This window comes from Schistocerca cancellata, chromosome 2, assembly GCF_023864275.1.
Source record: "Schistocerca cancellata isolate TAMUIC-IGC-003103 chromosome 2, iqSchCanc2.1, whole genome shotgun sequence".
Taxonomy (NCBI): Eukaryota; Metazoa; Arthropoda; class Insecta; order Orthoptera; family Acrididae; genus Schistocerca; species Schistocerca cancellata.
In genome coordinates, this window is record NC_064627.1 from 285,480,628 (window position 1) to 285,505,204 (window position 24,577).

The window sequence follows — 24,577 nt, forward strand, 5'->3', positions numbered from 1 at the left end:
TCCGGAGCAAGTATGGTGGGTCTGACACACCGGTGTCAATGTGTTCTTTTTTCCATTTCCAGGAGTGTAGTTTCAATACAGCAATCAGCTTTATTACTTATGTATTAGTATATTATTTATTTTAAGAACACATCTGTTTACAAAACGTACAATCACAAAAATTGTATTACTGAGTTTATTAGAAAGGTGGAACGTATTTTACACTCAATATAGTACTTAATTATAGCTTACAGACTATGTAACGATAAAACAAATATTTCGAAACTAGACGCGTATGTGGATTATGACCTTATTTATTGCTTGCGAACTCGAGAGCCAAAGGACAAGTCCCAGTTACAAATAGCAAGTTGTATAAATACGAGATAGTGAATTTAGTTGTTGAAAGGAGGAAATATAAAGATGCAGCAAATGAAGCAGAGAAAGGTAATACACAAGTCTAAAAAGAAGATTGACAGAAAATGCAATATGGCAAAGAAAAGAATGGCAAGAATGGCTGGAAGAGAAATGCAAAGTTGTAGTTCAAGCATAACTATGGGTAATATAAATGCAATAAAGAGACCGCTGGAGAAACGAGAAGCAGCTGTATGAATATCAAGAATTAAGATTGAAAGACAGTACTAAGCAACCAAGGGAAGGCTGAAAGGTGGAAGTAGTATTAACTGGGCTGTATAATGAAAACGAACTTGAAGCCAATATTTGAGAAAGAAGCAAAGAAGTAGATGAAGATGAGATGGGGAATGCCACATTGCCAGAATAATTTTTCAGAGCACTGAAAGACCGAAGTGAAAAAGAGGCACCTTGAGAAGACGACACTAACTCAGAATTACTGAGATATTTAGGAGAACATAACAAAACTGTTCTACCTAGTATGGTAAATCTATGAGGCAGGTGGAATACCCCGAACCTTCCAGAATAATGTAATAATTCCGTTTCCGAAGCAGGCATTAGCTGACTGTTGCGAAAATTGCAGAAACAACAATTCAATAAGTTTTAGTTGCAGAATACGGACGCAAATTAATTACAGAAGAATGGAAAACCTGGTAACCGCCATCCTCGTGGAAGATCAGCTAGAGTTTTGGAGAAATGGTGGAACACGCGTGGCGGTACCGACCTTACGGCATATCTTACAATCTTACGAGGTAGCGTACTCATACAGCGTTCATAGAATTAGAGTAATATTTTGACAATGTTTACTGGAGCAGTGAAGTTAAAATCTTCTGGATTGTCAGGCCACATCATATTTGTTCGAACTATCCACGTTTCGATCCCTCTGCTGGGATCTTTCACAGGATCTTGTGGTGTTCACTGTAGATTAAGCACTTTCAGAGACCAGTGTCGTCTTCTCTTATGAAGGAGAGTTTTCCCGCGCTTGTGCTGAAGAAGTGGGATTACTGGGTAAACGTCAGGTGGCTACCACTGGTGGGCCATCCTCAGTGGATGGTAAGAAAAGTATTCCGGCGCTAATGCCGAAAAAGGGGATTCTAGGCTAAGATCTCTTGTGGCTACCGTTGGTGGGCCAATATCAGTGGTTAGAAAGAGATTTTTCCCTCACTTATGGTGGAGAAGAGTTATTGGTTAAAATTCCTCTTGCTGCTATTGGTGTGCCAACATCATCACCTAGGAGCGAAACGGGCAGAGCAAGAGAAAGGGAACGTTTATCCAAAATATTATTCCCCGCAGAGGAGGCTTCTAGTGCGCTGTTCGTGTTTATCGCACGCCACGGCCGCGTATTCATTTGCCTGATGGCGGGAAGCCGCGATGCCGGAAGCCTATAGCCGTCCTCTCTATTGAACTTACACGCGTTCTCAGACACTTCAATCGGTTCTCGAACTTCTCTTCTACAAATGTTGGTTTTGCCTTGCCAGCACAGGAATGTTATTGAAATCGATATCAGTTATCTTGATGTTCTGCTGCCGCCGATTTCATACTTTGTTTTAGCCACGTGTGGTGTTCGTGTTCCTTAATACGTTCTTTAACTGGAATACACTACTTGAAACTGAGAATAGCGAGAATAATATACAGAGAGCAAAGGGATATTTACAATTTGCACAGAAGCCAGGCTGCAGTTATGAGAACTAAAGGACATGAATGGAAAGCAGTAGTTAAAAAGGGACTGTCATAGGGCTGAAGCCAAAATGCAGGATGCAGGAACAAAAACTTTGACGTTTGTTGGTGACATCGTAATTCTGTCAGAAACGGTAGAAGTCTTGCAAGAGCAGATAACGGAACGGATAGTACCTTGAAAACACAAAAAGAAAACAAGAGCAAGATAATGTTGTCGAATTACATCAGACAGTGCTGAGAGAATTGAATTAGGGGATGAAGGTAGTAGATGACTGACAATAGACGAAGTAAAGAGGATACATAATTGCCAATACCAAGGAAAGAATTTCTGGAAAACAGAAATCTGTTAACATACACTGGAGTCCAAAACTTAAGCAACAGACCGCTATTTTCACGTCCTTTGCCTAATTCACGATATAATCATACCAACTGTCAACAGATGTCCGTACGATCGTGTTCTGCACAGAAGATGGCATGTGGTCGATGAGGTCAGGGCACCCATCGATCGGGTAGTTCCACATCCACAGTCACAGTCCCTGTGTACACAGTCACAGGCGGTGCGGTATGGCACACAGAAGACGCGTACCAGACTCTCTGTGGTGTAGGGCCATGGGAAGAATGGAAGCAGGACAGTCAAATGGTTGAAATGGCTCTGAGCACTATGGGACTTAACATCTATGGTCATCAGTCCCCTAGAACTTAGAACTACTTAAACCTAACTAACCTAAGCACAGCACACAACACCCAGTCATCACGAGGCAGAGAAAATCCCTGACCCCGCCGGGAATCGAACCCGGGAGCAGGACAGCCGAAAGCTCATGTAGCTCTACGGCTTAATGTGAATCGTTCTGTTGTTTCTCGGATGTGGCGACAATTTATAGAGAGCGAAACCGCATCCCGAAGATCAGGGCAGGGCCTATCACGTGTGTTATCAGAAAGGCAGGGCCGTTATTTGGCTGTAAGGGCACGAAGGTACCGCCTTAGTACCGCATTGCAGCTGCCATCTGACCAAGCAGCATCCACTGGACGTGTTGTATCGAGGCAAACGGTGTACAGAAGGCTTTGACAGAGTGGTCTTTATTGTTGGAGACCTGCTGTATGTGTGCCTCTGACAGGTCTTCACAGAAAGGAACGTCTAGAGTGGAGTCGTCAATATGCCACCTGGACAGTCGAACAGTGGGCCAATGTTCTTTTTACACATGAGTCCCTTTATGTCTGGAGAGTGAGAGAGACCCGAACGTTGTGGAGAGAGATCAATATCGAGGACGATCGCTAATGGTGTGGGCGGGGATTATGTTGACCACTTGAATACCTCTTCATGAAACTGCGAAGGTGAATCGGAATGGCTTAACTGGTGTTACGTATCGTGAAGACGTCTTGGGATCTCATGTGCGGTTGTTGATAGGTGCTGCTCGACGATGCAGCACAAGTGGTTGACGTTGTCTTGGAAACGGAAAATACTGTACGCATGGCTGGGCCAGTTCGCTCTTCCGATGTAAATCCAATGCCCGGTTTGCTTTAGGGAGACAGGTTGCATCACGTCAGTATCCACCAACCACTCTCCAAGGCTTGCGAGCATCTCCGCAGGAAGTATGGGCGTTACTGCTGAGACATTGATGAGATCAGTCACAGCATGCTCTCTCGTTGTATTACTGCCAGAGGTGGTTTCCATAGTGAGCACATTAACCCGTTGTCGGAATGTGTGTGAAGGTCAATTAAGTTGGAAAAGCCGAAGAACATTTTCGTCTACTGTTATACGTGTTACAGCTGATTATGCTGTTACATTGTATTCATTATCATTGTTTCTACTTTGCTATCAACTGTTTGCACTATTTTGTGGCAAAATAAGCGCATCCTTATAAAATTTCCGTTTGTTGCTTTAACTTTGGACACCAGTGTAGAACACAAAATGTTAGGAAATGTTTTTTCAAGATACTGGTCTGGAATGTAGCCTTTTATGGAAGCGAAACGCATACATTAAACAGTAATTACAAGAAGAGAATAGATGCTTTTGAAATGTTGAACGTTAGATGGGTGGATCACATAACTAATATGGAGGTACTGACTCGAATGTGGGAAAAAATGAAGAGTATCATACACGTTGTTATTCAGAGACGTGCTCAGGATAGCTTAGTGTGGATAGCTGCGTTGAACCAGTCTTCGGACTGAAGACCATTGTCACAACAGATTAAACAAAAAATTTCTACGTTTGTACACCTCACTGACGGGGAGAGAACTTTTGTCTTACCCCAACACGAATATTGCTCTTTTTGGCGACGAGATCCTTCCTGAGTCCTTCAGCCATGACCCTCACAGCTGTTTTGTTGGCTGAGTGCATCCCGAAGCCATCAATGAACACCGGGACGTGCGCCGCTGTACTGGAAAAGAAAGTCGGCCATACACCGTCGTCAGAACGCAGGTTGCTCCGAAACAAGTTCCCATTCTGCAAAATACTGTGAAGTTAGTGCCAGAGAAAAGGAGGGTGGCAAGACAGACTACTAAACTGCCTCTAGGCGAGCTGTAATTAATCGAACCTTGTCTTCCCATTCCCTTATAGAACGATACGTCGGGGGCGCTAGAATGTTCCTAGATTCCTCAACACTGGTGCTGAAATTTTGTTGATAGGATTTACTGGGATAGTTTGTCTCTGTCTTCATGTGCCTGACAGTTCAGTTTTTTCATCTTCCTGCCAAGAAACCGAAGTCTGTCATCTGCTTTGCCTACGACTGAGCCTATGTGATCATTCCTTTCCATGTCACCACAAATTGTTACGTGAGAGTATTTGTATGAATTGAATAATTCAGTTGGGAGACTGCGAATGTTTGTTTCATGTACAACTTGAAACGCCATATCTATGTGCAGTAATTGCTCCTGGATATATGATGATGGAGAAACTCCGAAACGCGTCATATGACAAATAAAGGCATCCTTGTCCTATGTTTCAAATGGTTCAAATGGCCCTGAGGACTATGGGACTTAACATCTGAAGTCATCAGTACCCTATTACTTAGAACTACTTAAACCTAACGAACGTAAGGACATCACACACATCCATACCCGAGGCAGGATTCGAATCTGTGACCGTAGCGGTTGCGCGATTCCAGGCTGAAGCGCCTAGAACCGCTCGGCCACATCGGCCGTCTGCCCTGTGTTTGCATTTCGCGACCCAGTTAGGCTGAATGGAGAACTCCTGATTGTTACAATAATGTTCGCCTGCCTCCTACAAGACTTTATGTCACATTTACATTGTTGATATTCGTTCTCGGAAATCTTAAAATCGCTGAGATCGATGTCTCAATGGTATCAATGTCGTTAACAGACAAAAATAGTAGAGACTCGATTCTCGGGATAAATCAAATGTCTATGCACATAATTAAGTTTGCACGGAACCCTCATTACGCAAGTCCTTCTCTTACTTGGCCAGCTGTTTAATCGCGAGATGACACTTCGGGACACACCCGTTACTGTGTCCACAGCAGTGAAACTTTCACCCTCTTCGAGCCGTCCAATTGCACCTCAAATTCTCAAATGATGTACCGCCGTACCACACAGAATGTCACACTAATCGGTGCCACAAAAACTTCGTCAAACACCGTACTGCGCAAACTATCGAATGCGTACAGAGCGTTCGTGCACAGGCTTCGCTGCAATTAACACACCTACATTTTATTTTACTGGCACTGGTCGGTTTTTCCGCACTAACTGACGGTTGTTTCTTAGCAAGCGTCAGTTGTTCCGTAGCAGTTGTCAAGCAGTGTATCTTTATTTTCTGAAAACGAGGAATAAATGCATGAAGCCGCGTGGGGTAGCGGCGCGGTCTAGGAGGCCTTGTCACTGTACGAACGGCTCCCCCTGTCGGAGGTTCGAGGCCTCCCTGGGGCATGTGTGTTTGTGTGTGTGTGTGTTTCGTCCTTAGTGTAAGTTCGTTTAAGTTAGATTGTACGAACGGCTCCCCCTGTCGGAGGTTCGAGTCCTCCCTGAGGCATGTGTGTGTGTGTGTGTGCGTGTGTGTGTGTGTGTGTGTTGTCCTTAGTGTAAGTTCGTTTAAGTTAGATTAAGTTGTGTGTAAGCCTAGGGATCGATAACTTCGGCAGTTTGGTCCCATAGGAACTTACCTAAAAAAGTCCATGAAACAGATTTGAATTGAGGAGCCGTCATTCCCATTACGACTAAACTTGTCATTTGGACAAACTGCACGATTTAATGCAATAGTTACGTATACTTTCCTATGACTTGCTCTGCAGCACGCGTATATGTCCTACCTCTACTAGATCGTTCTCATACGAACCTATTGTCGAGAAGCGTCGTAAAACTCTGTTGCCCAGGTAAATTTTTAGCGATCATGTGTTAATAATAATAATAATTAATTGATTTTATCAGTTAACAATTTTAGACGACAGTAACATTCTCTAACCGTGGATCAAAAGCTTGTGTTCGCAATCGTACACCTATCGATAGATATTTTGATACTTTTTATTTGTGTTGTCATCATTCAGCAGATGTTGAAGAGAACTATGGAATAAAGTTGTTGATGTCAGTCGTCTTCCCTGGTTCCAAAGTAATTGAGAACACATGTTGTCACTAGCGTTTCCACAACAGGATGGAAAATTCCCACTCCCACTGAGAACAGCTCAGACACTAATCAACAGTTATATTAAATTTTGTTTAAAATTTGTCTCAATGAGATCGACTAACGCCATTTATAAACGATTCGAGGACATATAAATATGTTTTGCCGCTTAATGTTTTTCGTCGTATTATGCACCTTGATGTGTGACGGATAGCATTAGGACGATATATATGCTACTGTTACTCTCGGAAACAGTACACAAAATAAATAAATATTCTTTCTTCATACAAAGAAAGATATTCCTAGGACTGCTTTGCAGATGACAACCTGTCTAGCCATAAAACTCATAAAAGCAGGGTGACCTGTCAAGTCCTTATTGTACACTTAGTACAGTTCAAGTGAGCAATCACAAGAAAATGAAAATGCACATGCTATAGTTTTTAGATCTGAAGTAGAAAACTAACCAAAAGTGTTAATAATATATTACATAAAAAAGCGAGGTAACACACAGGTGCCAAAACATCGTTGTTTAAAAAAAAGGAAAGAAACATTGTCTGTAAAAGGCTAAGTTTTAAAAAACCAGAAGCATTTTTTTTATTTTCCGCTGTTTTTCTTTCTCTTTCTCCACTCATCTGTATTTATATTTGTTAGACTTACATGTCACAGATTTCACTGCCGAGTAGCTACAACTTCATGCATTTCATAAGGATGCCATTTTCAATGAAAATCCACAACAGTGTGGGTGAGTCGATGAGTGTGGACAATGAGTCTTCGGACTTGCACATTAATAAATTTTGTCATGCTTTGTATCAAGAGACGAGATATTTTGCAGATTTAGATCTGTTCTTGCATCCATGTAAGCAGCCTGAAGTTCGAACCACTAGGGACTAAAATCGAGGCCATTTAAATTTGGCATCAATAAACACATCTAGATCGGAAAAGAACTTTTTTTCTTGTGTGAAATATCATACCGTATAATTGACAACCATACTGTATGTCCGAATGTGCAATGCCACGTACTGAGTAGTCATATGAGAACGAAGAGTGTAGCAATGTTCCCAGTTATTATCGAGGTTGCGAACTCTTTATGTCAGTGAACATTCGGTTTGTGCCTACCAAGAATTTTTGGGAACGTAAGTGTCCACGTTGGCTGTCATTAAAAGAAGAGAAATAGCACATATCTAAACGTCAACAACGACGTAAAGGACTGACGGAATGACAGATGAAGCACTATTAGAGTCAGTCCCACAACAATCACTACTGCAGTACCTACTTACCGAATTATTCACAGAAGTTTGTACACTGTATGTGTGTGTGTGTGGCAGCCTATAGGAGCCTCATTATCTAAGCGCCATCTCATATATACTGATATGTGTGTTTGTGTGTATGTGTGTGTGTGTGTGTGTGTGTATGTGTGTGTGTGTGTGTGTTACGAGCCTGGCCACGTCAGCGCTGGCTCCTACCTGCTGATGTGGATGATGAAGCCGTCGTCGACGCCCCTGCTCATCATGTCCTGGACCGCCTCCCTGCTGCAGATGGCCAGGCCAAGCTCGTTCACCTCCATCATCTGTCTCCAGTGTTCTGTTTTACCGGCTGTACAAGTCAACACAGTTGTACATCAGTCAGATTTCTAATATGGTTACATAACTTAAACAGCAGTTTTCACGCAACAATTTCAGAGAAACAAGTGGGCTGAAAAAAAAATCGCAAACTTCACAGATATCTTGCCACAGTTATGACTTTCAGTTTCCTGAGTTACATTCAACCACGTGTTTCTGAGTATCAAATACACGTTTTTCGGTAAAACCTGTTGTTACCTTCATTTACACTCTTCTTAAATAATCCTCCGGCTTTCTTCTGGAAAACACACACCACGTCTGCTTGTTGCACTACCAAAAACACTAAAAAGAGTATTCTTGACGGCGGACGCCGTGCCAATCAAACAAAGAGTATCAAGAACAAAACATTACCTAAACCATCCTGTCTGATAAAAAGCACCGATATCCACAATCTTGTAAATAGTATCGAAAATACTCCCAGACAAATGATTAAACATAATTCGTGACCAGGTGGGACCACAACGCTATCGAGAGGAGGGTGTCCGCTACGAAATAACGAAATCCACAGCCTTGCATATAGTTTAGAAAATACGCCAGGCGAAATGAGTCAACGTAAGTCGTGGCATAGTGACAATGTAGATGACAAATAAAAAGACGATGAAACCAAAAATATACATTTACTCCAAATAAATAGTACACACAAATGCTAAGGTGATCTCAAAGACAGAATGCCTGCAGAGATGCTGAAAGATGGAAGAGATATCCTACAAGAGAGATTGCATCACCTAGTCTGTTTAATTTGGAAGACAGAAGACATCCCGGCAGAATGGAAGCAGCATTTCATCTGCCCAACACTTACAAATGGAGATATGTTGAGATGTAACAACTATAGAGGAATTACCCTACTACGCACATTTTTTAAGATCGTGAGGATGTTGTTGCTGAAGTGGCTAACACCATACATTGAGGAGGAACTTGGATTCCAAAAAACTGGATTTAGAAAGAGAAAATCAATTGTTCACCAACTACATTTAATTATGCATCCAAACAGCGTATGACTGTGTGCACAGGCAAGCTACATCGCAAGATCTGGAAAGGGCGACGATTCTCAAGAAACTATAAAACTAACTGAAGCGTATCTACAAGAGTCAACAAGCACAATGAAAGCGAATGGAAAGATGTCAGAGCTGTTCAAGTTGAGGACTCGAATGCGACAAGCAGCCTGGCTCTCGCCGTTTCCTGTTTAGCACTGGGGAAGGTAACAAGCTTGGAGACAGGAATACAGCTGGGGAGAAAGATCAACACCCTGACCTATGCGGATAATGTAGTTTTAACAGGACAGAATGAGCATGATCTGGTTCAGATTGAAAGAGTGTTAATGGAAGAGGCAATGAGAGAAGGCTTGAAGATGAATATGGATAAGACCACAGAGTAGAGAGAATGATGACAGACCTCTGGATGTGGATGGTAAGATCTTTGAAAGAGCAAAAGAGTTCAAATACACTCCTGGAAATGGAAAAAAGAACACATTGACACCGGTGTGTCAGACCCATCATACTTGCTCCGGACACTGCGAGAGGGCTGTACAAGCAATGATCACACGCACGGCACAGCGGACACACCAGGAACCGCGGTGTTGGCCGTCGAATGGCGCTAGCTGCGCAGCATTTGTGCACCGCCGCCGTCAGTGTCAGCCAGTTTGCCGTGGCATACGGAGCTCCATCGCAGTCTTTAACATTGGTAGCATGCCGCGACAGCGTGGACGTGAACCGTATGTGCAGTTGACGGACTTTGAGCGAGGGCGTATAGTGGGCATGCGGGAGGCCGGGTGGACGTACCGCCGAATTGCTCAACACGTGGGGCGTGAGGTCTCCACAATACATCGATGTTGTCGCCAGTGGTCGGCGGAAGGTGCACGTGCCCGTCGACCTGGGACCGGACCGCAGCGACGCACGGATGCACGCCAAGACCGTAGGATCCTACGCAGTGCCGTAGGGGACCGCACCGCCACTTCCCACCAAATTAGGGACACTGTTGCTCCTGGGGTATCGGCGAGGACCATTCGCAACCGTCTCCATGAAGCTGGACTACGGTCCCGCACACCGTTAGGCCGTCTTCCGCTCACGCCCCAACATCGTGCAGCCCGCCTCCAGTGGTGTCGCGACAGGCGTGAATGGAGGGACGAATGGAGACGTGTCGTCTTCAGCGATGAGAGTCGCTTCTGCCTTGGTGCCAATGATGGTCGTATGCGTGTTTGGCGCCGTGCAGGTGAGCGCCACAATCAGGACTGCATACGACCGAGACACACAGGTCCAACACCCGGCATCATGGTGTGGGGAGCGATCTCCTACACTGGCCGTACACCACTGGTGATCGTCGAGGGGACACTGAATAGTGCACGGTACATCCAAACCGTCATCGAACCCATCGTTCTACCATTCCTAGACCGGCAAGGGAACTTGCTGTTCCAACAGGACAATGCACGTCCGCATGTATCCCGTGCCACCCAACGTGCTCTAGAAGGTGTAAGTCAACTACCCTGGCCAGCAAGATCTCCGGATCTGTCCCCCATTGAGCATGTTTGGGACTGGATGAAGCGTCGTCTCACGCGGTCTGCACGTCCAGCACGAACGCTGGTCCAACTGAGGCGCCAGGTGGAAATGGCATGGCAAGCCGTTCCACAGGACTACATCCAGCATCTCTACGATCGTCTCCATGGGAGAATAGCAGCCTGCATTGCTGCGAAAGGTGGATATACACTGCACTAGTGCCGACATTGTGCATGCTCTGTTGCCTGTGTCTATGTGCCTGTGGTTCTGTCAGTGTGATCATGTGATGTATCTGACCCCAGGAATGTGTCAATAAAGTTTCCCCTTCCTGGGACAATGGATTCACGGTGTTCTTATTTCAATTTCCAGGAGTGTATGTTGGGGCAGTGTTCAGTGAAAGAAATGAGACCAGGAAATAAAGGCAAGAATTCAAGCATGAAACAGGTCAAGCTTTGCATTCTGAAAGCTGTTGAAGTCCCAGCTTCTATCAAGATCCACGAAAATTAGGATTTGCAGGACAGCAATGAAACCTACCCTGGATTATAACACAAAACAGAGAAAGAAAACTCCTGACGTTTGAAAATGTTACTCTGAGACAGATTTATGGGACATTGGAGACGACTGCAGAGAAAGGGAAAACAGCGAATTGAAGTAGCTGTACAAATCGCTGGGCGTTGTGGCTGTGTTTAGAGAGAGGAGACTGAAGTGGTGTGGGCACGCAGTGTGACGAGACGGCCAGATCACCGTGCAGGGGATGGAAAAAGGCTTCAGGGGCGACAGACCGGTGATGGGAAAAGTTGGGGAAGAATACATGGAGCGAGGAAGATGGAGGAGGCTGACTGACGAAGCCACAGACTGACTGCGCTTCGTGCGGCAAACCTAGTAAGTAAGTAACGTGGTTTTATAGATTTTCATGAAACAAAAGAATTTATTTTACGTTTATTGTCTGCTTCGTGTCTCCCCTTAAAAGAACCCACTAGGATGCTTGGCAACACTAATAACACAGAAAACAAAATTCCAGAAAAGAGAAAGAATCGAGGAAAGCAACACGGCAAACGTTAAGTTGGTGTAATGGCATGATTAAAATGTACGAGTGGCTGAAGGAAAAATTTATTTATGTGGGGAGTCGAAATGGCCGAATGAAATTAATGAAGAAGAATTTGCGGTGGATAGATGTCGCATAAAACAGAAAGAAATTGTTACAGACGGAATTAATACAGAGTTAATTATGGGGATATGTAAAAAAAAGGAAAAATACTTAAACGTACAACGTGTAGGTTTCAGAAGAGTTAATAATGGCAACACACAGTATTTTATCTTTTTGCTGAAAAGATTTCCCGTATTCAAACCATGACCAGCTTTAGACACCTGTATATAGATTTATGCTCACTGTTTTTAGTCCTCTTTACATATTCCATAGAGATCCGACAGAATCGAGTGTTTTGGTAAATCCATTCGGGTCCTGAAATCAGATTTAGTAGATGTCGTCTATGCTCTATTTACTTCTATACTTTTTTCTCGTAATTCACTACAAAGTCTTTCTACATAAAATATACATCAGCGTAACATAAATGTGACCACCTGTCGGAAGCCTAAATAACCATCTTTTGCAACGCGGATAGGCAGGAACAGAGTCAATGATTTGGAACATACCGACAGGGATGTGCAGCAGTGCCGACTGCATTGCCACGGACAGCAGCGCTAGGTTTTCGGTTGAGGATTCGGAGTGCGGACAGGTCGATGTGGCCCACAGATTCTCGATTTAAATCAGCAGAGTTTGGGGGCCAGGGGAGTATGGTAAACTCATCCCGGCTATCTTCGAACCACGCAGACACACTGCGAGCTGTGTGACTCGTCGTACTGTCCTGTTGGTAGCTTCGATAGTTGTTGTTGTTGTTGCTGTTGTGGTCTTCAGACCTGAGACTGGTTTGATGCAGCTCTGCATGCTAATCTATCCTGTGCAAGCTCCCTTCATCTCCCAGTACCTACTGCAATCTACATCCTTCTGAATCTCATGGTCTCCCTCTACGATTTTTACCCTCCACGCTGCCCTCCAATGCTAACTTTGTGATCCCTTGATGCCTCAGAACATGTCCTACTAACCGGTCCCTTCTTCTTGTCAAGTTGTGCCACAAACTCCTCTTCTCCCCAATCCTATTCAATACTTCCTCATTAGTTATGTGGTCTACCCATCTAATCTTCAGCATTCTTCTGTAGCACCACATTTCGAAAGCTTCTATTCTCTTCTTGTCCAAACTATTTATCGTCCACGTTTCACTTCCATACATGGCTACACTCCATACAAATACTTTCAGAAACGACTTCCTGACACTTAAATCTATACTCGATGTTAACAGATTCCTCTTCTTCAGAAATGCTTTCCTTGCCGTTACCAGTCTATATTTTATACCCTCTCTACTTCGACCATCATCAGTTATTTTGATCCCCAAATAGCAAAACTCCTTTACTACTTTAAGTGTCTCATTTCCTAATCTAATTGCCTCAACATCACCCGACTTAATTCGACTACATTCCATTATCCTCGTTTTGCTTTTGTGGATGTTCATCTTATATCCTCCTTTCAAGACACTGTCCATTCCGTTCAACTGCTCTTCCAAGCCCTTTGCTGTCTCTGACAGAATTACAATGTCATCGGCGAACGTCAAAGTTTTTATTTCTAGTGAGGCTGCCATCGTGCCATGGAAAAATATACTGCATTTGGGGGGAGGGGCGACATGGTTCCGAAGAGTAGATGCATACTTGTGTTGAACTGTTGAGCCTTCCACAATGACGAATCACCCAGAGAATGGCACCAAAACATTCCCCAGACCATAACGCTCCCTCCTCCGGCCTGGACTCTTCTAACGATTGCTGCAGACTGCCTGCCTTCAGACATTTCACACCAACAGCCAACTTTCCGACAGAGCAAAACAAGTGATTGATCTGAAAAGGCCATCTGCAGCCACTCAGCGGACGTCCGACTGCGGTGCTGACGCGTAGATCCCAGCCTCTGCCGCCGATGAACGGCACTCAGCCTTGGTGCATGAACCAAGCACCCACCTGCTGCGGGCGCCCAAACGCAGCAACACTGGCTGGACGGACGTTGAGGAGACACTGTTGGTAGCGCCTTGACTCATCTGGGTGGTCAGTGGGTCAGCTGTTGCAGGTCTAATCACCCGTGCACACATCTACGGCAGTCGTCCACCCCTGTCATCTATGGCCTGTGTTGCACCATAGTCGCCCCGTCACCGGTTTTTAGTAGTACTAGTTTATTATGCGTGACATATACAGTGTGTTACAAAAAGGTACGGCCAAACTTTCAGGAAACATTCCTCACACACAAAGAAAGGAAATATGTTGTGTGTACATGTGTCCGGAAACGCTTACTTTCCATGTTAGAGCTCATTTTATTACTTCTCTTCAAATCACTTTAATCATGGAATGGAAACACACAGCAACAGAACGTACCAGCGTGACTTCAAACACTTTGTTACAGGAAATGTTCAAAATGTCCTCCGTTAGCGAGGATACATGCATCCACCCTCCGTCGCATGGAATCCCTGATGCGTTGATGCAGCCCTGGAGAATGGCGTATTGTATCACAGCCGTCCACAATACGAGCACGAAGAGTCTCTACATTTGGTACCGAGGTTGCGTAGACAAGAGCTTTCAAATGCCTCCATAAATGAAAGTCAAGAGGGTTGACGCCAGGAGAGCGTGGAGGCCATGGAATTGGTCCGCCTCTACCAATCCATCGGTCACCAAATCTGTTGTTGAGAAGCGTACGAACACTTCGACTGAAATGAGCAGGAGCTCCATCGTGCATGAACCACATGTTGCGTCGTACTTGAAGGCACATGTTCTAGCAGCACAGCTAGAGTAACCCGTATGAAATCATGATAACGTGCTCCACTGAGCGTAGGTGGAAGAACATGGGGCCCAATCGAGACATCACCAACAATGCCTGCCCAAACGTTCACAGAAAATCTGTGTTGATGACGTGATTGCACAATTGCGTGCAGATTCTCGTCGGCCCACACATGCTGCTTGTGAAAATTTACAATTTGATCACGTTGGAATGAAGCCTCATCCGTAAAGAGAATATTTGCACTGAAATGAGGATTGACACATTGTTGGATGAACCATTTGCAGAAGTGTACCCGTGGAGGCCAATCAGCTGCTGATAGTGCCTGCACACGCTGTACATGGTACGGAAACAACTGGTTCTCCCGTAGCACTCTCCATACAGTGACGTGGTCAGCGTTACCTTGTACAGCAGCAACTTCTCTGACGCTGACATTAGGGTTATCGTCAACTGCACGAAGAATTGCCTCGTGCATTGCAGATCTCCTCGTCGCTCTAGGTCTTCCCCAGTCGCGAGTCATAGGCTGGAATTTTCCGTGCTCCCTAAGACCGCTCCACGGCTATTGCCCCGTGCTAATCCATACATCAAATGGGCATCTGCCAACTCCGCATTTGTAAACATTGCACTGACTGCACAACCGCGTTCGTGATGAATACTAACCTGTTGATGCTACGTACTGATGTCCTTGATGCTAGTACTGTAGAACAATGAGTCGCATGTCAACACAAGCACCGAAGTCAACATTATCTTCCTTCAATTGGGCCAACTGGCGGTGAATCGAGGAAGTACAGTAGATACTGACGAAACTAAAATGATCTCTAACATGGAAATTAAGCGTTTCGGGACACATGTCCACATAACATCTTTTCTTTATTTGTGTGTGAGGAATGTTTCCTGAATGTTTGGCCGTACCTTTTTGTAACACACTGTATTACCCAAGATGGCACTCGAGCAGTTTACAAATTTAGCCGTTTCAGAAATGCTCCCATCCTTGGCCCGGAAGCCAGTCGTCAAATACTTTCGGATGTCAGATAAATCGCTCCATTTCCTCACTAAGACAGCGGCTGAGTTATTGTCTGCACCTTCCGGTACGACACTATATACCCTCCACTGCTAGTTCTGTCACATGCCGTTTGTGAGTGGTTATTGCATGTTGACATCGAATACATTCGGTGGTCACATGAAATTGACTGTACTGAGTATAAAATTGTTTATCTTGGTTACAGAATCATTGATTTCATAAAGAAATCAAAACGCAAAGTCGCGCGCAATAGCCGTGCGGCCTTAGACGCCTTGCCACGGTTTACGCGGCTCCCCCTGTCGGAAGTTCGTGTCCTCCCTTGGGCATGGTTGTGTGTTGTTCTCACCGTAAGTTAGTTTAAGTTTGATTAAGTAGTATGTAAGTCTAGGGACCGATGACCTTAGCAGTTTGGTCCCACAGAACTTACCATAAATTTCCAATTTTCAAAATGAAAATATTATAAGGAGTTGAATATTCTTTCCTAAAACGAATTTGCTCTTCAGTAACCAGTCCTCACCTATAGAGTCTGTTGTTGTGTATAACCGTGGCGTACAATATCTGAGGTGTATAAATCAGCTTGCTCCCATGAAGTATTCTGACAGAGTAGTAATACCTGTGCAATCTTCCTGTTTTGATGATATTCTGTGGGGCAAACACAGATTAAAAATTAGTTACATGAACTACGAAGAATGCTCAACCTTCTATTCATAATTTGTAAATCGCCAGCCATATTTACGTTATATACGTATCTGAATGTCATTGTCACCACAGTTTTCACACACCATAGTAGAGGAAATAGTTCTGTTCAAAATGGTTCAAATGGCTCTGAGCACTATGGGACTTAAAATCTGTGGTCATCAGTCCCCTATAACTTAGAACTACTTAAACTTAACTAACCTAAGGACATCACACACATCCATGCCCGAGGCAGGATTCGAACCTGCGACAGTAGCAGTCGCGCGGTTCCAGACTGAAGCGCCTAGAACCGCTTGGCCACCGCGGCCGGTTAAATATTTCTGTGAATCATGTAAATTGTATTAAACATTTATCGTGTTTCTGTGGAACAACAGCTCAGGAAGCTAGCCCGCCATTTGCCACACGAGTGTGGGCGAGAGGCCTTGAGGCTGCACCCGACCCTACCAAAGTGCCGTACCAGTAAGCGTTAATTCTGGTCGCAGTACCGACACACGTCTCATTCGCCCCCATGTTTTGAGGTGTTTCATAGTACTTCTTTGTCGACGTTAAAATGCACATATACGCTGTAATATCTGTAACTTTTTGCTATAGTTGAAAATGCATTCCTTCACATTTCCCGTCATCCATAAATTGAAAAAAATAAGGAAAAGTGAAATGAGCGTATGGCATTGGTGGCCGGGAGGTCCAGTCCGCGAAGTTCGGCTGCCAAGTGCAAGTCGACGCCACACTGGACGACCTGCGTGCTAGTGGTGGGGATAAAATGATGATGAGGACAACACAACACCCAGACCACGAGCCGAGAAAATCTCCAATCTGGCCAAGAATCTAACCCGCGCCCCGCTGCATGGGAGGCAAGCACTTTACCACTCCGCTAAGCAGGCTGACATTTATAAATTAATTCAATGTAAATACATTCAAATTTGAAATATTTGGTTTTCCATTTGCATACGTACATACAAAATCAGTTTCGTGATCGACACCAGCGCTGTTGACCAGGATGTCGACTCCATTGAGGTTCTCCCTAATCCACTTGAAAGCTGAGAGGATGCTTTCTTCTTTTCCCACGTCTCCCTGAAGAGCGTACAGTTTGCCCGGCGACCCCTTCACTTCAAGAGCCTAAGGAAAAACAGAAAGAACGCTTTTAAGTGTTTCATAAGGTAATAATGTCAAAACTATGCGAAACACGACACTGATATGTTGCTCTAACACAGGATGGTTAGACAAGTTGTTTCATGTACGGCGCAACCACTGGCCCGTTTTGTGGGAATCAGTGCCACTGTAGGCAGTCTGCAGCTGTGTGACTCTTCGGCCCTTTATGCGGGCACTGTGCCATGTGGCGTATCGGTTTTGACGAGAGAGGAGCGGCCTTTGTAAGAAGAACGGGAAAATCTTTGTGCCGTTTAACTCTTCATACTTGTGTGAGAGTGGCCTTTGCTACACACACAGCTGTGAACGAAATCAAACAGAGACCTGAAAAACTAACGATAGTGTCCGTTGATCAGTTTACATACTGCTTCCGTGAATGGCGAGTGGGAAGAATGATTGTCGGTACATCTCTGTATTGGTTCTAATTTCTCGAATTTTCTCGTCGGGGTCATAACTCGAGATGCATATGGCCGGAAGTAATATGTTCTCCGATTCTTCCTGATATGTGCTTTCTCCAAATTTCAACACTAAACATATCTGTGACCCACAACGCCTCTCTTGTCTGCCAATGGAGTTGGATGAGTATCCTGGGAACTCTCTCGCGCCGACTAAACGATCCCCTGACGAAACGCGCCGCTCTTCCTTTGATCTCTCTCTATCAGTCCGACCTGGTGAGGACCCTATATTGATGAACATTACTTAAGAATCGGTCGAAGAAGCGACTGAAAAGCCACGTCCTTCTCGGATGAGTTATATTTCTGTGAGATTCCTCATATGAATCTCTGACATCTGCTTTTCCTACTGCTTGTTGTATGCGATCATTCCGCCAAACGTCACTCCGGATAATTAGTTCTAGATATCTTACGGCAGATACTGTTTCCAGCAATTTCTCATCAATAGTAGCGACTTTCTTTTCCTATGTATGCGCAATATGTTACATTTATTTACGTTCAGGTTCAACTACCAGAGACTGCAGATCATTCTTCAAACTGTATGGTCTTCTGACATTGCTACTTTCTTATAGACAACTGCATCATCTGCAAACAGTCTTAAAGAGTATCCCACGCTTTCTACAAGCTAATCAACGCATTGTAAACAGTAACGATACAAGTAACGCTACAGTTTTGAAAATCCTCATGAGTCACATCTAGAGCATTTACATTATGTGAAAACCTGAGTGTGGTGTACAAGTAGTGCAACGCGAATTACTGAACCATTTTTTTCCGTCAAACCATGACTTCTCATAGGTACACGAACAGTATACTGCAACCTTTTTAGGGAGATCTAATGACTGATGAAAAGACAGTTATTACAAGCAGGTCAAAAGCACACCTCGCCAGTGCGTTCTTTTTTTTGGCAGTGTTACGACGTGTTTTATGACACAATAGTTTGATGATAGGACAGTTCTTCCCGAGAGCAGCCTGCCTAGTCGTTCGTTGATTCCCGCTTAGCATCGTAGTGATACATCCTGTACATGTCAGATAACGCATTTGTATTTATCGTGTAATTGAAGGGGTTGGCTGAAAAGAGTGTCAATCCACAAGAGTGCAATTTCAGTTATGCTGTCTTAGAAGTTTATTTACACTTAATAACAAAACGAAAATACCATAAGACGAAGCAAGTAATGAAGCGGACAATGTTTCCTACCACTACATAGTGAACCACTTGTTACCAGAAAGTAGTGCATTTCAAAAACACAACAGCTTATACTGTCAAGCTACTTTTAACTTTTACTTTACTTAACTGAGAGTAATTTCTTCCTCCAACACCTCCAACACGTACGATTTGACTACCAGTATGAAAAAAATAGTTTATAAGAGGAAAAAAATGAAAAAAATGCATTGAAGTCACTTTCAAGAACAGAAACGAAATTCGTCAGAAGCAATTATAAACTGGTGGCCACAATGTAATGAACTCACAAAATAACGATAATGTACTAGAGTATGCACTTGAACAAAGTACATGACACGGCATAGTAGTAGAGGATAAAGAAATTTTTTTAGTATAGAATATGTGTAGAATATACAAAATGGATTTTTCGTTTAAAGCAATTGTGTCGCGATTTACGGCATGTTGAATTCGGTCCCATTAAGATGTGTTTACCTGGCACCCAGTCACCCAGAGTTCGCCACGCTCGAGCTGCAAGAAGCCTTGGCCAGAGAGGGAGACAGTCTGTGAAGAGCTACGGTCAGTAAGTGAGCAACTGATATGGTTTGAGTAGTGTGGGAAGGGTTGCGATTCACCTGGCCAGCACTGCAGCAGTGTGGTCGAATCAAGGCCTGCGATAGTAGCCAACGAATCTTGTTACGAATGCTCGGACATCGGTTCCTGTTCCGGGTGGGTGCAGGTTACGCGTCTGGCGTCCAGTGGAGGTTGACCTGACGATACACAAGTGGATGCTACCCGTGGTATGCGCTCGTGAGTGGCGGTGCGCCAGAGGAGTGTCATGCGGGTAGTTCTTGACGAAAACGTAAGTTGTGCCGTCGCTTGCATGCTGGTTATGACTGAAGTTGAAGCAGTCCTAACGGTTGGAGGGTTCCGTGATTTGCAAGGCTTGACTGTGTTTGGCTGAAATGTGTTTCAGTTGTTCAGTCTGGAACCGCACGACCGCTACGATCGAAGGTTCGAGTCCTGCCTCGCGCATGGATGTGTGCGATGTCCTTAGGTTAGTTAGCTTTAAGTAGTTCTGAGTTCTAGGGGACTGATGACCTTAGATGTTAAGTCTCATAGTGCTCTGAGCCATTTGAACCATTTGATTCAGTTGTTGAAGATTTATGTGAATTAGTTCTTGGACTGTGTTCTTGTAATATTGTCGAGATGTGCTTAAATCTACTGTCTTACAGGAGCACCTAGTCGGTTGGCCTAGTGTTTGGTTTTGTTGAACCTATAGTTCTTCTCTGTACACCAGCACAGCATATGCATCCTTCTGTATTGTTTAGTTAATTGACGGAATTAATATTAACTTTAGCTCTTTTTGGCAGCTCTCATTTGTATTTTATTTATAAATTGTCATCTGAACTGGTGCCTAGCTCGTCTATTCCATTATTATCCCTTATAGCTTGTATAGCTATTTAGGCGAAGTCTTCTTGATGTGTGTTGTGAAACCGCGCGACCGCTACGGTCGCAGGTTCGAATCCTGCCTCGGGCATGGATGTGTGTGATGTCCTTAGGTGAGTTAGGTTTAAGTAGTTCTAAGTTGTCGGGGACTGATGTCGTTCGAAGTTAAGTCCCATAGTGCTCAGAGCCCTTTGAACCATTTTTTGTGTGTTGTGATCTCCTGTTCTTGCAAAGCTCCCTCTATTTTAAGGGCCAGAAATTTTACTGGGTTGGCATTTTATGTTGTAGGTCAAGTTCATGTGTATTTGTTGCATTCAAGTGGAAGTAATATGCCCTTTTGTTTTTATTATGCTCATGTGCTCTGATTTCCTGGCTTCTGTTATTAATAAACTAGGTAAGTGTGAGCCGTGTGTGGCTCGTGTTCTCGCCATCATCTATTTTACACCCTGTTTTTAACGTACTTCCACCTCACTATGTTAATTTAAATTACTACTGACATTGAGATGCTGCTTTCCCTGACCGTGAGCGGCGTTAGCATCGCGTATCGATATATTCCCTCTCGTAGTACGTTTGCTCGACTGCTATTACTTCCCGGTCGTTCTCTGTAGTAAGTGAGTTCGGGTTGCGAGTTCGGGTCGACCAGACAGTTGGAATGTGTCTGGAGTACAGGCCAGACCTGCCAGTCGGGAGTTGCAATGCGGCACTAGCGCAGTAGGGTTGGAACAGCAGTGAGGTCTCCCTCGACATGGCTCGCCCGACCATTGCCGCCACGCATCACTTGAGCCGGGCCACGTTCTTGGTGGATCGTCGGTCGGTCGTCCTACCGGACGACGCGTTTTGTCTCACCGATAGTTCATGAGTCTTCTCTGTGTGTGTGTGTGTGTGTGTGTGTGTGTGTGTGTGTGTGTGTGTGTGTATGTGTGTGCATCGACTCACGATTTGTCTTCATGCGTGCTTAGTTACTGTTGTGTATCGTTCAGGTTTTTGTGCAAGTGTTTGTCAGGTTGTGTGTGTAGTTGGCGTTATTTCCACTGACGACTATTTTAGATGTTGTCGGCATTCTGAAGTGAGTCGGTCGGTTGCTGCGGACGAGGGAAGATATCTCCGGGCGGTGCAGTCGGCTGAGACCACTAGCGGTCCCTGCGCAGTGTCGGAGAGTGTGTGGAGCTGTCCGATCGCTACGAGCTTCCTGGTTCACCGACCCAGGACGTCAAAGTTGAGTAGTGGTTTCAACTGCCCAAGCCACGTCCATTCATGATGTGGCGGTTCGTTTCGGTGGTTTGCTGTTGGGGAAGTTTTCCTGTGAGCAACACTGAGTGTTTCTACTGCTGAAATTTAGCCGCCATACGTCGCAATTAACTATTTTGGTTGACTACAATTCGAGTGCACCAGTGGAATTTTCTGCCTTGTGGCCGTTAGTGTTGTGGTTACCTGCCCTGGCCACTAACGTAATTTCAGGCAGCATCCTTTCCTCACCTGTGTGTGGTGTGTAATTTTGACAGCTAATACATACTCCATTGTGGATTATCACGTTGGTAACCTTTTCTGTTTGAGTTCTCATGTACTGATTGACAGGAAGCAACTCGTTGTGTCAGTGGGTCGGTGGCTGTCCCCTGGTTAGGTTCCGACGGATCAAGTATACTTGGGCTCACCATCTGTGTCGCTTAAGTGAACGAGGGCAGACCGACCTCCCTGGAGGCTTCTAAGTGCCGTTGTCTTTATTGCCTTTACCACCGGTGTTTAATTATCTGTTTTCAACTACTTAAAATTTAAGGCTTATGGTTATTTTTCCTTTTTTTTCAAAAAAACAAATTTGCAAAATTAACTGTGGGCTTTCGGTCTTGTAACCTTATTCTTCAAATTATCTTTCAAGCTTAAACATTATGGCCTTCTGCCTTTTAAAAGATTATGGTAATAATATTCTAAAATTTTGAAACTTAATTGTGGCCTTCAGCCATTTGTATTGCACCTGGCATATGTTTGGTCTATCTACTTTGCCTTGAGGCTTTCCACCTAGCTGTGCTAGATTTTTTAATTACTTTATTGCTATTTTATTTGGGTTTTTATCTTGTTTATTTTTTAAGACTGCTTGCTTGGAGGCCTTCAGCTGTGAAAGAGTTGTATTTGGTAAAGGTTCAGCTATGTGCCGCTTTGGTTGTAAATATGTTATTAAATTACAATTAGAAGGTGAAACTGACCCCAACCTTATTTGTCCCTTTCCACAATCCTAATTACCTGTTCTGCCCACCGGGTTTAGCTGGTGTCTCAAAGCGTGCTGTCTGACAGCTTCTCCACATAATAACTGCTTCATTGGTTCACTCGCGTTGCGTCAGATAATGTCATGGAAACTGCACAATATTTCAACGAGATAGCTGCTCGTCATCTTCAGGTGCTTACTGAGGCTGTTTTTTTTTTCTTTATTGTGATTTCATTCCCCTGCTCCATATGGACAGGGGGGGAGGGGGGGGGGTGGCAGCGACACAATCTGCTGCTCTTTGGCCTAGGGACATTACAGATATGAAAGAAGATGAAACGATTTGTATAGAAAAGGCAATAAAAAAGGGAACACAGATAATATGGGGAGAGACTTTGGGGGTTAAAATACACACTTACACAGAGACTCATGGAGAGAGACAGTTAATGAAAAGGGCGCATAAAGATAAAAACACAGTTTATGAAGTGCATAGGACTTAAAACACACCGAAGTCACAAGCAGTAGGTAAACGTTGGCCACAGTATTAAAAATCCACACCTGAACGACGGCACTATTAAAACCACTGCATGAGGCAAGGCGGACATAAAAACTGCCAGGAGGGTCTGTCAAAGGAGGGGAGGCCTGAGAGAAGGGAAGAGAGGGGAAAGGAGAGGAGGCAGTGGTGGAGGGTGGGATGGAATGAAAGGGGGTCAGATGGCGCACCAAGTGGCATGTGGCTGGTGGGGTGGGAGAGGGAGAGGGAAAGCAAGCTATGAGGGAGTGCAGAGATGCAGAAGGGGTGTGCTGGATAGGGAGGGGTCATAGGAGGAAGTAAAAAAACCGCTCAGGGGAAGGGAAAAGGAGGGGAGAGGGGCCCTTAGGAGGGGGGGAAGTGGGTTAGGGTGGTAGGATGGGTAGATGTCAGGGCAAAGTTCATCAACCAAGTTGGTAAAGGAGGTGAAGGGTGTGGAGGTGGAGAGAGGATGGGACACAACGGTAAAGGTGCGGCAACAGATGGAGGATAGACAGGATAGGAGACATCAGGTGGTGGTGGTGGGGGGATCAGGTCAGCAGATCATGTACAGAGTGCAGATGTATTCGAGGGAAAGGAGAATATGTGGGAAGGGGATGAGGATAGGATCTGCGTGGGGACTGGGAGGCGGACACTGAAAGAGTGCATAGTGATTGAGGATTTCGAGGGCAGAAATCCAGGTGATTCTGGCATAGCAAAGGATGAGACAGATTAAGGTTTTGTAGGTGTGAAGGATGGTTTAAGGATTCCGGCTGTACGATGGCTTACGATGTAAATGTAAATTTAGTGTACCTATTAAGATGTCAGTCCATCCTCTTAGACACACAAAATTCACGTAAAAGCGTCCTCTCTTATTTACCGAGAAAACAAAAACAGAACTTCAGCTGCTGATTTTCTCTCTGTGGAAACTTTCGTATTAGCCCCAAATTTTCTCATCAGATGGTGAGATACTGTAATATGTTTGCGAACAGTACTTAGAAGAAACAGTTCAGAGCTCACCTCTCAACAACCCTTTCGCCAAATTATCGCTTATCTGCCGTATTCTCACGATTCTTCCAGTCTTTGATATATATAGCAATTGAATCTACCTGATTTCGACAAGAAAGAGATGCCCCCGCCAAGTTATAGACCTCACAATTCTTTCAAAATCCTATCACGATCCGACAGCACTGTTCCATTAGTTAGAAGGCTGACAGAGAGCTACCACGACGATAATAATAGTACACTAAGGTAGAGAAGGAATTTCGCAACCATGCAGAATATGCACGGACCGCACAAAGAAATTCAGAAGCATAATATCCACAATTCATCGATATCGAATGAC

The 24,577-nt window shown here is 44.4% G+C and overlaps 1 protein-coding gene across 1 annotated transcript in view; it reads right to left on the reverse strand.

Annotated features, from left to right (window-relative positions):
• The window catches only part of LOC126161632 (dehydrogenase/reductase SDR family member 11-like), a 57,469-nt gene that overhangs the window by 20,506 nt on the left and 12,386 nt on the right, over positions 1-24,577 (reverse strand). Inside the window, exons 2-4 of the mRNA XM_049917591.1 lie at positions 17,278-17,440; positions 8,098-8,227; positions 4,313-4,442 (exon numbers count right to left, since the gene is read on the reverse strand). Of these exons, the coding sequence (XP_049773548.1) occupies positions 4,313-4,442; positions 8,098-8,227; positions 17,278-17,440 (423 nt within the window). The remainder of the gene's footprint in view (positions 1-4,312; positions 4,443-8,097; positions 8,228-17,277; positions 17,441-24,577) is intronic.